At 38.1% G+C, this 17,669-nt stretch overlaps 1 protein-coding gene and 1 pseudogene across 1 annotated transcript in view; both read left to right on the top strand.

The window, feature by feature from the left end:
- Window positions 1–1,486: 1,486 nt before the first annotated feature.
- On the top strand, window positions 1,487–4,068 carry LOC113072657 (protocadherin Fat 3-like; annotated as a pseudogene).
- A 10-nt stretch (window positions 4,069–4,078) lies between these two features.
- Window positions 4,079–17,669, top strand: part of LOC113072658 (protocadherin Fat 3-like) — a gene marked incomplete at its 3' end in the record, with an annotated part of 30,547 nt that continues 16,956 nt past the window's right edge. The window contains exon 1 of the mRNA XM_026245634.1: window positions 4,079–4,817. Within this exon, the coding sequence (XP_026101419.1) occupies window positions 4,667–4,817 (151 nt within the window). The remainder of the gene's footprint in view (window positions 4,818–17,669) is intronic.

Raw genomic sequence — 17,669 nt, 5'->3', positions numbered from 1 at the left:
AGATGGAAAATTCAAATTCGATTTTTTTTAGGCTAGGTAGTTTTTGATAGTGTCTATGTGTTTATGCATTGCGGTGTTGGTGTTGGCCTCATGATATGCGTTTTATTGTGTTGTGTAAAGTCTCTGGCCAGCTGAGCCGGAGATTTGGTCAGTCTAAACAAGGCTTTAGGGGAGACAAGACACTGTTTGCGTACTGAACCTTGACTGCTCCAAAATGCCTGCTGGTTTTAATCTGACAGACTGTCTGTCAGTGTATGTGGATACAAAGAGAGAGAACAAGAGTGTGACGGAGAGAAAACCAAAAGAAATAGACCCAAATAAATAAAATAAGCTGATCTCTGCATTTTGAGTTTGTGTGTGTGTGTGTGTGTGTGCCTATTCCAATTTGTGTGACTTGAGTTGGTTAGTATGCAGTAGGATATCATTAAGTGGAAGGGATGTGTGTATGTGTGTGCTGAGTCATGTGTGGGCTGACCACAGCAACTCTGTGTGTGTGTATATTTCTGTATGCATGAGTGTTTTTGTTGTGGGCAAAATGTTGGATATTGTGTATGTGCATGGTAAGGTCAGCAGGGCATTTTGTGGACTGGAACACATCCTAACCATCCCGCAGGGCACACAACAAAACAATCTGTGTCTAAAACTAGAGTTGATGTACCATACCAACACACACACCATCCAAAATGACTTACTTGAAGCATGAACTCACAAACACTATAAATTGAGGACATACCTTAGGACTGCTGTTGTTTTGTAAAAAACAAATTATAATTAACTTACCCTAAATGAAAACGTAAGTATTTTAGAATTGAAATATATATATACACTTATATATACATTTTATTGGATTTATGATACTTTTTTCAGTTTAAATCCCCCAAAGGCTTTGCTGGATTCAGCTAACTTCTGGTGACAATTTGTATCCCAAATATAGCTAAGTAAACCCACACTCACAGACTTCCTCTCCAGCAGCACTTTATCATAACCAGTAGATTGCTGAATCCACAACATTTTATCCTTTCTCTAGATTCTTTTTAAAACCATGTCATATAATGAGTGTGTGTGTGTGTCTTCGTTTTCACGGGTTGTATTTTTGATCTTTCATTCTCTATAATTATTTTGTTCCTGACTTGCATTCTCCTGCTGTTTTTTTCTTGTGTGTAGAGTGTGTGAGTGAGTGAATTTTCCTGATTGCATCCTCCTGGTTTTTCTCTAGCATGTAATTGTGTGTCAATGTCCATTTTGAGACTTGGGTAGTGATGTCATTCGGCTTGCGGTTGCCTGGCTACCAGCCCTTCTTCAGAACATAACTTCCTTGGCTTGTGCTTGATCTTTTTGACTGATCCTTAGTGACCTATGAGCTTTAGATGTGAAAGGTCAGGTTGTGTACTGTCATGTCATCTGCTCTTCCTAACATCTTTCTCTGTTTTTTTTCTCTCTCTCTCTCTGTCTCCAGGATGGGTTTGGTGATGGGATGGCAGTGAGCATGGCCCTTTGGGGGGTCAGGCATATATGGGCCATTCTCCTACAATTGGCCCTCTTGCTGTTACTTCTCTCCACCTCCAGGCCACTGCCAGGTGAAAGGTCCCACCTACAGTTTACTCAACACTGTACCATGCATCAGTCTACGAGAACTCGGCGCCCGCACCTATGCTCCAGCCAGGTGCGCATGGGTATCGCCTCTCCAACATCACTCGTGGAGGTAAGGTACCGCATCACCTCTGGGGACGAGGAAGGATTCTTCAAGGCTGAGGAGTACACTCTGGGTGATTTCTGCTTCCTGCGGATAAGAACAAAAGGGGGAATGCTGCATCTTGAACCGTGAAGTTCAGGACAACTACGTGTTGACAGTGAAAGCTTCCATTAGGGGGGATACATCCGAGGCCACTGGACTAAAGTTAGTGTGCAGGTATTGGATATGAATGACCTTCGACCCCTTTTCTCCCCTACCACATATTCAGTTACCATTGCGGAAAGCACACCCCTACGCACCAGCATAGCTCAGGTCACTGCCACGGATGCTGACATAGGATCAAATGGAGAGTTCTATTACTTTTTCAAGGAGCGGATGGAGCTGTTCACTGTAAACCCAACTAGCGGAGTTGTTTCTCTCAGTGGGAAGCTGGATGTTAACACTCAAAGTCGCTATGATCTTGAGATCCAAGCTGTAAGACCGGGGAATGAAGCTCTATGGGAATAATGGAGTAAAGCAGTACAGCTAAACTTTTTGTTCATGTAGAACGGATTAACGAGCATGTGCCCACTCTGAGTATCGTTACATTAGCACCTGTATGGACTGAGAAATCCCCAGTAGTAGCTGTGGTCACCGTAGAGGATCTTGATGAAGGGGCAAATGGAGAAATTGAAACAGTGAGCATTGTGGCTGGGGAACCTTCTTGAACTCTTCAGCAATCGAAAGGACAGATGTGCCAAGTGAAAAACTGGTGGATGAGGAAGTCACTCAGAAAGGATCAAACGAGTTTGTCCTTCGTGCAACAGAGCAGTTAGACTGGGACAGTTATCCATTTGGATTAAACCTCAGCTTGCAGGCTCGGGATCGTGAACACCTCAGAAGTTTTCTGCTGTGCACACGGTGCACTTACGACTGTCACGACCAGCCCAGGTGGAAGTCGCATTTCAGAAGGACGAATACGAGGTCCTGTTGAGTGAAGTTGCCCCTCCTGGAACTGTTGTGGAGGCTGTGAAACTCCAGCCAGAGCCAGATGAATGCTGAGTATATTCTGACTCCATCTGCTGATTCAGGGTTCTTCAGTATCAACACCATGACAGGCGTAATCAGCACAGCACGTTGGCTCACCCAACTCACACAGGAAGTATTTGAGCTAGAAGTCTTAGAAGTAGACAGTGACCTTAGGGTCAAGGTTAGAATCATTCTTGAGGATGCCAATGATAATGCACCATCATTTTGCTCCAGCAGTCTTATGAGGTATTTGTAAATGGAAAGTTGTTGCGGTAGGCCACCAACTGTTGTTGTGGTGACTGCTTCTGATGGTGACCATGGGGAAAACGGGTACATCACAGTATAGCATGGCTAGCTTCGACACAATTACCCTTTTAGTGTTCAGCAGTTCACCCGGAGCCAGTCACCAACAACACAGGAGCTAGACTTTGAATCATCTGTAGAGAGATTTAGTTTTGTGATCCCGTGCTTCTGACTGGGGTTCCCCTTATAGGCGTGAGAGTGAAGTCAATGTCACTGTGCACCTAGAGAATGTTAACGATAATAAACCCCTATTTGAGAAAGTGGCTTGTGTTGGTGTAATCTCTCGAGACCTTCCGGTAGGTGAGGTTATCGCCACAATGTCAGCTATAGACATTGATGAGCTAGAGCTAGTCAAATACAAGATCCTCTCAGGGAATGAGCAAGGGTACTTTGACTTAAATCCCGATTCTGGTGTCATGACTTTACATCACTCCCTAAACACTGCAACACCCAAAAACTCATTCAGTCTAAAAATTACTGCTACAGATGGGGAACACTTTTCCGATCCCATGTTTGTGAACATATCTGTAGTGCAAGGGAAGTCACCGCCCAAGAGCTTTAGTTGCACCGAAACCAGAGTAGCCCAACGTCTAGCTGAGAAACTTCTGAAGAAAGCCAAAGCTAGCAGTAAACCCAAATGGAGGAGGGCTTTATTGACCTGTTCTCTGTGAACCGCCAAACGCCTCAATATGAATAAATCCTTCCCAACTGACATTACTGTGCGTGAGGATGTACAAGTTGGCACGAGTGTGTTTCAGGTAAAAGCTTTCGATGGAGATACTGGGTTCAATGGATTACTCTTATACGCCATTGCTGATGGCAACACAGACAGTTGTTTTACTATTGGAATTCTGAATGGCGTAATAAGCATCTTCCTTCCTCTAGACCGTGAGAGGACAGATCGCTATCTTCTAAACATCACGCTGTATGATTTAGGCCAACCACAAAGATCATCCTGGAGGCTTCTAACGGTTTACATAGCAGATGCAAATGACAATGCACCTCAGTTTCTTCAAGATGGTGGCTACCAGGCCCGCATTCCCGAAAACACCCCTATTGGTACCAGAAGTCATCCAGGTGGAAGCTACTGATAAAGATCAAGGTCTCAATGGCGAGATCCGGTATGCCCTACTCACCAGCACTTCACAGTTTGGCATCAACAGCTCCAGTGGGATTATATATGTTGCAGGTCAGCTGGACCGTGAGTTTGTTCCGTTCTTCATATTAAAAGTGGAAGCGCGAGATCGAGCAGAGCGAGTGGCTCAACAATTTTCAGTAACAACTCTTAAAATCTATCTCGAGGATGTTAATGATTGTCCACCAGCCTTTATCCCAAGTGTTGTCAGCGCCCGTGCACTAGAAGACCTCCCAGTGGGCACTGTCATTGCCTGGCTGGATACACAAGACCCTGACCTGGGACTTGGAGGGCAGGTGCGATACTCACTCGCTAACGACTACGATGGCCATTTTGAGGTGGACAAGATTAGTGGTGCCATTCGTCTCACCAAGGAGCTGGATTACGAAACTCAACAGATCTTCAACCTAACAGTTCGAGCGAAAGACAAAGGCCGACCGGTGTCTCTCCTGTCAGTTAGTTTTGTTGAACTGGAGGTGGTGGATGTTAATGAGAACCTGTACGCACCATATTTCTCGAACTTCGCCATGAACGGATCAGTAAAGGAAAGCGTTCGGATCGGGACTTCTGTGCTCCAGGTGTCTGCAAGGGATGATGACACAGGAAGAGATGGCGAGGTGCAGTACTCCATACGTGATGGCAGTGGTCTTGGGAGATTCACCATTGATGAAGAAACAGGTATGTGTTGATCATGTTTTTCATTTTGAATTTTTTTTAAAGCTCAGTGATGTCTTGTAAAGTGCATGGAATTTTGTTGAATATGTTGTGGCTTACTTGTACAGTTTTGTGCAGTCTTTCATTCATTGTGAGGTAAATAGCTAACATGGTACGTTAACAAATCTTCATTCTTTTCAGCTTATTGTGGTGTTTTAAGTAGTTTACTTTACATCCATACTCACTAGGTATTGAATACAGCTAATATGCTGTCGATAGTGACGGTAATACGGAAAGTGAAAAAATAAAACATAGTTCTATGCCACTCACAGTGGCTTCATGGGACACATAAATGAAGAGTGAATAGGCTTTATTGGTTTATCACCTCAGGCCAGTTAAACACTGCATTGGCCTACATTTTATTTAGGTCGAGTTTTGACAGTTGAGACTGAGGGGGAACATTTGAAGTGCGATTTGAAATTTTGATAGTGTTATGGTTAATGTTTCATGCACTGCATTAATTTCACATGCACTGTTTTGATGGGATCATTTGTTTTTGTCCAGGACAAAGTTGTTACATGTGTGTGTCTGTGAATAATGATTTCTCTGTAAAGGAATATGTGTGTATGTGCCGGAAAGTGTGTGTGTTTGTGTGAGGTAGATTTATGTGTTAAGCCTCTTGTCGGGTGGACTGAATTACCACACAAAGCTCTTTTATTTACATTTATTGCAGTTGTCATGTCATTCTGTCTGACCCACACACTTAGCTTTAACCCTCAATTTTTTTCTGTTCCCCTTTTCTCTCACTCTGTCATTTTCTTGTTCATATTGACAGTGAGTTTTCTGTCAGTGGAACCGAAATATCTGGGTTTTTATTAGTGTTGCTTCTGAAGGCAAGCATCACTATTATTATTACTCATACTTAGGGCTAGGGATCAAATTCTTGACTGTAAGTGTTTAACTTTAGTATGTCATCTGTCAACCACATATCAACACGTTGAAAACCAATCAACCACATAGCAACATACTGGCATTAAACCACAATGCTATTTTTACAAAGGCAAACACCACTCACATTTTTTAAGTCCATACGACCAAGAAATCCACAAGGAAGATGAAGTATGTGTGAAAGTGTGTGTATGTGATATCCGTCAGCCTGTAAGGTGGCAGAGGTACAATAAACTGTGAAAAAGTAGTAGGGTATGTGGCATAAAAGAAGTGTTCCAGCTTTAAGCTGGTAGCTACGTTTTGGAAGCTTATTTCTAGTAGATCCAAGAAGGCAAGTGGGTTGATCAGCCACCATGATCTAAAAGCCATTTGACCACCTTGAACTTGGTATGTTTCTGTTCCAAGATGGTCTACCGCCTAGCTCCAGCTTATGTCCAGCTGATTATATTGCATTCGCGGCAAACCCATCGCGCATTTTGCACCATTCGCGTCACCTGGCCTCAATTTACGTCTTTGTATTGACTTTGTATATAATCTACTTGCACAAATAATTTTATTTATGTTTGGTGTGAATACACCATTACAGTAACTTCGAACAACAGCCACTTGTCCGACGAATATAATCACACAGAAAATGGAGAGGTTACACAATGTTTAATTTGACATTCTTATGATTTAATTAATCTAACGGATTACATTACTAACTACAGCTTCCGTCATGTTATTTGTAATTAGCAATGGACTAAAATTTGTAAGTAATTTACCCAGCACTGGATAAGAGTGTACCAGCCGGATGAGATTGATGAGAATTGAAAATGCAGTGTAAATTGAGAGACTGAGGGGAAAATTAAAACGAGTCTGGATGAAAGACTTTGGGGTTCAGAGGCCAGAATGGTATATGTGTGTGTGTGTGTGTTTGTATGTCTACTCACCCACAAGCTGCCTGAAAATGATCTGGAGGTTTCAGAACGACTCTCAGATCTCCCGTGGTCTTTCACCTCTCCTTGGAATGAGGGAATCATGAAAAGGGGAGGGAAAGCCATGAATATCTGTCTATTTCTTTTAAGATGGAAACGAGAGGGTTCACTGTGGCCTTTAAAGGGCATGAATCACACACACTGGCGCAGAACAGCCACCAACTACTTTTTAAACCCTGCTACAACTCGCTGACAGCAACAAAGCAAAGTATCTCCAGCTCTGTACTTCAGTACTGCGCTACGAGTGGTTTAAAAATGTAGTTTTGTGAGATTTGTGTCCTGGCAGCAGGTGGATCAGTGTCTGTCAGGAGTCGACTTGAGTCTTTGAGGATATCACACCTGTCTTGGGTTATTTTTGTTAGCTGCAGATCTTTCAGGTGTCATTTTAGGTTGTGATTCTGAGGTGTGAGGTATTTTTAGGGCAAAAATCAACTCATTTACAGTACTTTGCAGCACTGAACATTCCAACAATGGCTTACAAATGTATATATTTTTTTTTTTCTTAAAGTTTTTAATATGTTTTATACCTTTTTGTACATATATTTTCTTTATTAGTTTGTGCAGTCATATTTCATGCGACTTAATGAATGAAGCAGGTCATCTCAATAAAAAAGTTTTCAGTGCTGAACAGCTTATGAGGCTGATATATATATATATATACACACAGACTTCTGAGGTGTGAAATGTAATATTATTAATAATATTACGATAATTATTTTGGTTGCACTTTATTTTACAGTATGTGTAGTAACATGTACTTATAGTGTACTTACAGTGTATTTATATAAGAAAGTTCTGGTAACACAAGGTAACTAGATGGGGAAGGGTTAGGTTTAGGGGTAGGTTCAGGGTTAGTACCTAGTTATTACATAGTTATTGTAATTACTATAATAAGTACATAGTATGTACATGAGGAACAGGACTGTAAAATAAAGTGCTACCATTATTTTGCATTAAGTAATTACTATTGTATTGCCTTGTAGTATTTTTCAATCCTGACTTTAAGTATGCATATCTTCAATGGGACTGTCTGTCTGTTTGTTTTAACAATGAAAGAAGGATTTGAAATCTGTTTTTGAAACACTCCTTTTATTTCTCCAATTCTGTTTGGTGCTGCAGAAATTGCACGCTGTAGGAGGCAAGACTTGATGGTTCTGCATTAAACATTTACATATAGCCTGTTTCTATGGTTGCAACCATAAATGATCTGTGCATACTTCTTTGTTTTACTCTTAAACTTTTTTTCCTTCACTCTTTCTCAATTTCATATAAACACACACATATAAGTAAATGTTCCATCCATTTGCACATTTGCACACAAATGGGCCAATCCCAGGGGTCAAAGGTCAGGGAACCAATGTCAAAGGTTGTGCACATTTTTGTCACTCACCTGTCACTTTTCCAATGAACGAGTCAATCCAAAATGTTTGCATACAGATGTTGTTTGTCTGTATAGATTTGATGGAAAGAATTAGGATTAAAAAATAGACTCTGAGGCAGTTTGCATGTTGTACGCTGTAAGACATGATTGCATGTTTGGAAATGCACACACACACACACACACTCAGTGCACACACATTTTGCAGTAGCACTAGCAAGTGAGGGAATTTATTGCCCTTGTTAGCTCTGTGCTGGCATGAGCCATAAATCACCCGGGGATGGAGCGCAACTCTACAGACGCAATTACAGCTTAAAGAGCATACGCGCACACACACAAATTGAAAGGAAACACTTCACACGTGTCTTTGTACATGCAATCACGACTTAGAAAGCAATTTTCCCCAACACACATAAGGAGACTCAGCTCGAAAACATAAGGCATGTGCCTACAAACAGAAACGTTATATCCAAAGGATTTTCTGTGCACTTATGGCCGAGATGCTCTTTATGCATTCTCATTTCAGCTTGGAAGCCTCTATTGTTTGCACAGCACAAACAACGATTCAAGGCTGCTCAATTGTACACGGAGCATCAAAAATGTCAAACACAAAGTGTGAAGAAAAGCCCATGCTCATTACAGCCGCCGCTGAGCAGACGCTTTTCATCTGCAGGGACTTACAGTGCACTAATTGCACTGATGGTCCCTGCAGAGCATCCTGGGGTTAAGTGCTTTGTGCACCGCTGAAAGAGCCCTGGTTTACGTTTAGACACCGCATCCTTTACTGTTTGACTACTGATGCTGTACTTGAGTTCAGGTGTGTAATTAAGCGAATAGACTTGGTTATTTACAGCTTATAATCACATGAAAACAAAACAGACCCTGTTCTGTTTTTGTTTTTTGTTTTAATGTAGGTTGCTGCATACAGGGCCGCGGGAAGTAATTTTGAACAGGGGGTGCTGTGATTTTTTTTTTTTTTTTTTGACAAAAAACCTATGAGCCTATAGGCCTATTTAAAATACATTTTAAAAATAAATACATTGAGATTTACTATTTTATTGTCATATACACTTTAGTGCACAGCCAGCCAGGGTCTGAAACACACAGACATCAGTTCTCAGATATGCGCAATGCGTTATTAATCTGAAGCAGAATGAGAAATAATAGTTTAATAATCGAAAGAAAACGAAATAATTACTTTCATTACAATTTCAGATAGCCTATACATACATGCAACTTATTTAGATACAACAAATAATATTACAACAAAATATAATATTAATCAAACTTCACAATAACGCTAAAACAATGCAATCGATTTGGGCAGCTGGCTTGAGTCACTGCACGTTTATGTCACATGCAACTCTATTAACTCCAAAATCTTTTTACGCACACCACAAGGAAATAATCTCTGACTATTTAAGCAATTTGTTTATTGAACAGTTCTCCACACCCATTACGCAAAGAACACACGCACAGTATAAAGCTTTCTGTCTCCATCTCCAACCTTTTTACACAAACCACAAGGAAATAATCTCAGACTATTTAAATGTTATTTAACAGTTCTCCACAACCATTACGCAAAGAACACACGAACGAAATAATACTCTCCATCTCCATCCCCACCACCTTACAAAAATACTATAGTGTACTACTTACAATTGCTTGGCTAGTCAAAGCTGATCCCACACTTGTTGCCAAAAAAATAAATGTTACAAGCGCGGCAGCACCATGCTCTTACCTGAGCTACATGCAGGCGGGGTGCCCTGTTTACAGGTGTACAAATGTCGAGGTGCGCTGTATTATATAAAGATGGATGTATTCTGCATGGAACGAGCGGGAAACCTCGTTACTCGGCGACCAAACCTGCCTGCCTGACGTTGACAACGTAACTTCCGAACCCGTGTTGATTAGGCCTCAAAATATGAAATTAAAATCCAAAATATATACGTAATAGCCTACGTGTGTCAAAATCATTTTCTAAAATATTCATAAGGAATTTATAAATTGTGCAAAATATTTTAATAGGCCTACTTTTTTTTTTCTCCCTCTCGTCACTAGGGGGTGCTGCAGCACCCCCAGCACCCCCACTTCCCGCGGCCATGGCTGCATATGATTCATTAGTGTAAAATGTGCTGAAACCACATTTCTCTTCCAGATGACATCATTGAGCCCTTTTGATGTTTTAGCTCCGCCCCTCCTGGCTCATTTTAGTATGTAACAGTCATTTTATATGATCCAATACAATTTTGATGGATCTAACTGACTCTAATTAAAATAGTATTACATTTTAAATTAATTATTTTTAATTTTGCTGAGAAATAAGTCACATTGTTGAAGGAATAATTGATTGCAAGCGTTTTATGTTGGAACTGGAAGCTTTAGCCATTTTTACACATTCAGATTTCACTCTCAGATGTGTTGCATTATGAACGTATTAAATAGGGTTTATCCATTTCATGTTGATTTTAAAGGCCATGTAAGTTCACAGATTTCTCCAGAGTTTATTAGACACAACCTTATCCAGAACTGCACCCTGTAAATGTGCATGTCATCTCAGCTTTGTCAGAATTGGTCAAAATAGAACAACTGATGCTCTCGGCTTCCTGTTTTCCATATATGGGCTGCCATGTGAGATCTAGTGCCTCAGAGTCTTCATATTGGCCATTCAAAGAATCTGTCCATGGCTCACAATCACATATTTAATGTTTTTTGTCACTTTACAGAGCCCAGGGCTCTCTCAGAGACAAGTGTGATATTTCAGGACAAATAATTCAGTCATATCTGACACAATTTTTTCCCCCTGTGCCATTCCATAAAAAATGGTTTACAGCTACCAAAGTCTCCAGACTGTGGCGTCCTGTTGGTTTCAGAAAGTACACAGTAAGTGATTTATAATGGCACCCTCATTTTGTACAAAAAAGAAACACAAAAAAAAAACACAAACACAGGACTTGCTATGGAAGGTTGTTTTTCAGACAGTGCTAATGAATCACTTTTTAAATTACGTAAGCCAGATGAACCTAGAAATTTTAAGCTTAGATCAAGAGGCAGTGTTGTAAAATCTTATGAGTTAAATACCTAGACAGAAATGTTAAGCATTGTAGATGCGTCAAATATTTCATTTGAGTATTTAAATGCACTTATGGTGCTCAAAATCAGACGGATAATAAATATTGTGATGTATTCATTCATTCATTCACTCATAACCCTTATTGATATTTATTTAAATTGTAGTTGGTTATTTTAGTATTTAAAGTTAAAACAAATTGAGAAATTATGCCTTGGCAATTAACTGAAATAAATTAAATCTTATTTATTTATGGCAGCGGCACTTACTGGCACTTAGTGCAAATAGCAGTGGATTCTATTTAAGTGAAAATATCAGTATTCTTAGTTTTATGCTTTTTACACTAAGTGCATTATAAAACAGTATGCATTAATAACGTATTGAGTGTAAATTAAAATTTAATTCAAATTATTAAATGGATGGCACCACTTTATCGTGACAATAATCCCTTCCTACACCTACCCAATAATTTATTTTCAGCTTTTTGATTATTTCCTTCCTTTCTGATGTGATGTGAGTTTTGAAAATAGTAGGAAAAAATGAATCCAGGTCGATCAAAAAAAAAAAAAAAATGTGCTAGACAAATGACCAGCTAAACCACAGGAGCTGATGTTTGACAGCCGTCAATCACACACTGGTGGGCGGAGTTAGTGTAAATTGCCAATATGGACCATTTATTTATTGTTTGTTTTTTGTTAACATTAAGAAACCTGCTGGGAACAAGCAAAATTAAAAATGTTCATTCACCATAAATGTTTCACGAATGTTGTATAGTTCAACAGTTCACAAGGTTTTGAAACACAGCCAATCTCTTTATAGCAAACTAGCTCCGTATCCGCAGTCAAACTCTTGCAGTCAAGTTCATGTCACATCATATCCAATCAAACGCTGAAATGACACTGTCATCTACGTAAATGTCACACGGGCCATCTTCATACACCTGTCTCTGCTGGTTTCACTCTGATTTTCCCGTCCGTCTCTCGCAAAGGTTCAGTGTTTGGGTCGTGTAACCTGATGTGATTGGATGAAACCCTTCCTTGTGCCCCGTATAACCCTGCAAGGCTTTGGCTCCTAAATATAGGAGCGCAATAACAGGGGGAAGTGGATGAGCACACCGAAATGACAGACTCAATAAAGGCTTTGTCTGTGTTTTTGTCCTTTCATGTCTCCCTTTCTTTTCATTCTGTCTGTCTTTTCTTTTTCTGTCTCTATTGCAAAGTGTGCGTAGGAGTTTCTGAGATTTGTCTGCTGAAGTAGCACTGAACACAAGAGATGCGTCCTGCTTATGCAATGCATGCATTTGCGTGCTCTAAAAGCATAGTGCTTAAGTGCAAGTATGTTGAAGAGATGTCTGATAGTAGAAGGTGAAGTTGTCCATATGCATTATCTGAAAAACATCTCAGAGAGACCAGATTCACATGCATTTTTAATAATAAAAGTTTTTTTTTTTAAGTTGTTTTGGCAGCCATTAGGATACCAGTGTTATTTTAGTCTTGATGATGTACTTTCATAGTTTGTATTATTCTTTATTTTTATACTTTCCATTTTCACTTTAGTTAAAATTCTAATAATTTTTGTGTTTTAGAAATAAAAAATGTTTTCTATTATTATCATTTATTACATATATTATCTTTTTTTTTTTTTTTTTAGTTACTGAGAGGAACACTGCAGGTAATTTACAAATGCAAAAATTTATTCTCAATAAAAAGAAATATGTATATAATTTCATAGTTCAAATGTTTTCAAAGTTTGAGTTTTTTTTTTTTCCAGAAATGACAAATGAAATCACTTATTCACTTTTAAAATGTATTTCAAAGTTGTAAATAACTAACTGAAAATATATCTTACTTTATTTCTGGTAACAATTATTCCAAGTAAAAAAAAAAAAAAAAAAAAGATGAATAAATTATTATTATTATTTTATATAGCTATCATTGATAAAATTTAAAATTAAAAGGCTAATTCACTGTTAAAAATTATTTCAATGTTCAAAAGGCTTCGAAGTTGTAAGTAACTAGCTGAAATAAAATAAGATTTTTAGATTTTATTTTATTTCTATAAACGTACTCCACATAAAAAAACATTTTTGTTTATTTGTTTAGATTTTTTGTTTGTTTATTTAATTATTTGAACGGTTTTAGTTTTAATTTTGGTTTTAGTAAAATAATAAATAAAAAATGATCCGTAGTAATGTTGGGCATAAACTACAAGTAAAAATGCTTTGAAAATGTATTTTAAAGTTCAAGTGTTTTCAGAGTTGTACATAAAACTTAAGATTATTGAAGTTCATTTTACAAGAAAATACATTACATGTTAAATTCAGTGTTACTTACCGATTATTAGCGAAATTTACCAGCAATTTACAGTAAGAATTTTTTTTCCTAGTATTGAATGCACTTCTTGGAAATGTATGCATGATATCGCATACGCCTGGGAGTTTGCTTATTTATATGTTAGCATGTCTCATATTTCTCTTTTGTCAGTATAATGTAAAATGCAGTTATTATGTATGTATGAGTGTGCATGAATGCACCGGCTCTCTTGAGAATATGTCTTCCGGCCTGATGCCACTGTACAGAAATAGTGGGTCACTTCAGCTCCAAACCGTCGTGAAATCAACCAGAAAACAACTTGAGCATTTCCAGTAAAGCCTAATTCCAGTCTTTTGCTTCATTAAAAAACTAATCTAAAATATTCTGCTCAAGCTCTAAATGTGTGTTGCTCCGTCCTAAATAAACCATCAACATTAGATCTAATCATCAAAGTTGATTATTAGAGTCAATGCTTCCCCTCTAATACAATACCGACTTCACCAGCTGCCCATGTTTCTTTCCTTTTTTCAATTTGTTCTCTATGGTAAGTGATTTTCTTCATATTACAGTGAATTCGAAACCTTTATGGAGTTCAGAAATAGCTGCCAGCCGTTCAGAGCACAGAAGATAGTGCTTCTCATTTGCTCGGAACCAATGATGTGTTGCAGCAGTCAGTGGTTTTCTTTGAACATTTTTCTTGTTCCACATCTTGGCCTTTTGTAAATCATTTGAAGTGGACATATCCACTTGAATATGAGAAAAACTGGAGTTTTGAGTTAATTGAGTGATATTTTAATGTGTAAAGCTAATGTAAACTTCCTTCACAGAACTCATTTGTAAAAACAAGTCATTCTGATGTTCCTGGTGTTAAATTAATATAACGCATTTCAAATATGTCAAGCCATATTTCAATAATTTGCATGTTGTTTGTTGACTAGTGTTTAGCATTGAAATATTTGTGCTTTATTAGAAGACAAATTGCCAAAATGTGGATTGGTTAGTTAGCTTGAGCAACAAATTAGCATATCAGAATTATCATGTGACAGTGGAGACTGGAATAATGATGCTTAAAATTCAGCTTTGATCACAGAAATAAATTACATTTTTTAATATATATGAATAGAAAACCATTATTTTAAATTGTAATATTATTTCACAATTTCACTGTATTTTTAATCAAATAAATGCAACTTTGATGAGTTTTAATAAACAAAAAAATTACAGACTCCATCTTTTGAGTATATGTAAAAGACTATGTTTATTTCTGAACTATAGCTGTAATTGGCAGAAAAGCGTAAATAAACCATAGATAAAAGACTAAAAAAGTGTATTAGACCTTTTAAGCATCTAAGAGGTTGTCAGTTTGACTTGACTTTGAGTCTGGAGTTGTGAGTTTCTATCAAACTGTGGGCTGTTATGTAATTGTGATATTGTGTAATTGCGTTCTGTGGTTTAGAGTTTCACAGGCATCTGTGGTTGGTGCGTTGTGTTGGGCGGCACTGACTTGTGCGGTTTTCTCCAGAGCTGTGTTGTGAGGTTGTGTTTGGGAAATAGTAAAGTCTGCTCCCTGTCATCACTTTCTTAACACCCTACTTTAAAACCACAGGGATATTTTGATGTGACTGAATCTGTGAATTTCCTTTTCTGTCACACACACACACACACACACACACACATGCACAGACACAAGCTGCCCAGACAGTGAATGTGCCTCCTACGCATGTATTTCGCTTACACAAGTGTCTAACACACAATGACTGATAACACTTTCTATACACACACATACACTATACACATCCTGCTAAAGTGTTAATTGGCTTTATTTTAATTTGATTCATGTTGTGTGTTTTTGATGGAAAGACGATTATGATAGTTTTCGGGATCTGTTATCCGTACTTCATTCAGGTTGCTAGGTTACAGCATGGAAAACGTTCCCGAATGAAGTACGATGTCCCACTACACGCACATGCAGTATCACAACACCCTGTTTCTAATCACTACAAATGTAATTTGTAATTACAGCGAGGAGATTACAAAAGTGTTGGGTTTGTTCTTTCCTGTATGGGTCCAATGAAAATTCAGTTTAGTACATGCATCTGACCAAAAAATAAGATTCTGTCAACAATTTGCACTTCCATTCGCAATTTTGGAATATTATTAAAATAATTGTTTTCTATTTAAATATATTTTCCAATGGAATTAATTTCTGTGATTCAAAGCTGAGTTTTCAGCATCATTACTTCAGTCTTCAGTGTCACATGATGAAACAGTTGTGATGCTTAATATTTTTAGGGCTGCCCTCAACTAAAGACTTTTCTGATCGACTAGTAGTTGTTCATTTTAAGCTTTTGTCGACTAATCGCACATTTATTAATCATTATAAAGAGTCTTTAATTTCCTACATAGCCTATGAGCATTCAAGTACATGCATAAAGCTTGCCACATCGCACCACAGAAGTAATGATTATGAATGTGTCAGGAAAAAAAACAGTATCTGTATTTTCCTATCTGTAAAGCAAGTATACACAGAGTTTGGAGTTTCGCTCTGAAGTTCACTGAGACCGAGACGGCAGAAAGCGCATCCTGTTTGCTTTCATTATTTTACAAAAGCGCAACGTTTTGTTGTGAGTGCAGTGCACACAAAGAAACTTAGAGTCTTTACAGATTCGAAAGATGTATTACTCTTATCTGCATGACCAAAAATGTCAGCATATTTTAGGAGTATGTGAGCGCACCAGCGCCTCCATTTGTCACGCAGTGAGCGCTACTGTTCAGCTTCAACATCAGATTGAGCAGCCATGTAAAATTGCTATTACTTCCATATTTCAGATGATACTCCGTATTTGAGGTTGATGAATGATGTACTGTATTACCATAGGCTGGGCGTTAATGATGGGGACTTGGCCTGTCAAGCTCCAAAAATAACGAAAGCTCTATAAAAGTAGTACATATGACTCATGCAATACATTCCATATCTTCTGTACACATAACTGTACACTTCTAGCTTTGTATGGACAACAAACAGCAGTTTAAAAAATGAATTGAGGAAAATCTTCATGCCAAAGTTCAAATTATGCATCTTGATGCATCTTGTTTACACAAATGTAAATAAAGTGTGAGACCTAAAGGAAAAATGTTTTTTTTTTTTTTTTTTTTTTTCGTCAGCTCCAGTCCCCATCCACTTTTATTGAAACATCTCTGTTGGTTTCTGCAAAAGAACAGTCATTAGAGTTTGGAAGCAGTTGGGAATGTCAGAATTTATATTTTTAGGTGTTCTGTCCCTTTAAGAGACAATTTCAAAACTAATGTACGACTATAACTGTGCAAGGAAGCAGAGCTTTGACATACACACAACACATTTGCAATGCAATAGAACTCATCTTGAAAGCACCATGATCAGTTATTAAACCAAAGATTAGTCAAAGATCAAAGATTGGAAGTGAGATTACATAAACACACAGAAAACTCTCACATTTCCTCTCATCCTAAACACGGCACTCTTTCACTCCCTCCTTCAGTGAGACTAATTTGAGGCTTATTTGTATTCTGTTCTTGAAGAATCTATATGAGGCCTGCATATTTAATGAGCCAACTATCTCACTTACACTCCCTGAGTTACAGTAAGAGGATGCTGGAAGAGGCAGGATGTAGATAATTGAGCTCTCATTAATAATTGATCACAGAGATTATGCCAATGAACAGCATTACTAACACACATATTTGCACACACACATATTGCACACACACACACGTGCACGCTTCATGCCATTCGGATGGCACTCTTTCATTGACTCGTATCGTTCTTATCTAGGTCAGGCAGCGGGAACACAACAACTGACGAAAAGCAAAATAATCTTCCCATTTCCACTCGTTTATTTGTGCTCACTTTCTCTCTCTCTGCCTTTCCTATCTGCTCGCTCAGCTCTGACAGAAATATCAGCTTCCAGCCGGGACTGTGTGTGTGACTGCTTAGCTGTAGAATAAGGACAAAATTGTACACAAAAGTAAGCAAAATTTGACACAACCTCCCATTTGGAAAGCAAATAATAGTGATTAAATTAATATATTAAAATGCATTTTATTATTAGAATGTTTTATTTTAATGTTAATTAAAATATGTTTTATTAAAATACAGAAATAAATCTTGTAGGGTTTGAGTTTTGGTTGTGTTTAATAATTAGCTTTAAATAA

The sequence above is a fragment of the Carassius auratus genome, unplaced genomic scaffold (assembly GCF_003368295.1).
Source record: "Carassius auratus strain Wakin unplaced genomic scaffold, ASM336829v1 scaf_tig00009836, whole genome shotgun sequence".
Lineage (NCBI taxonomy): Eukaryota > Metazoa > Chordata > Actinopteri > Cypriniformes > Cyprinidae > Carassius > Carassius auratus.
This window is presented reverse-complemented; position numbering and strand designations above follow the sequence as displayed.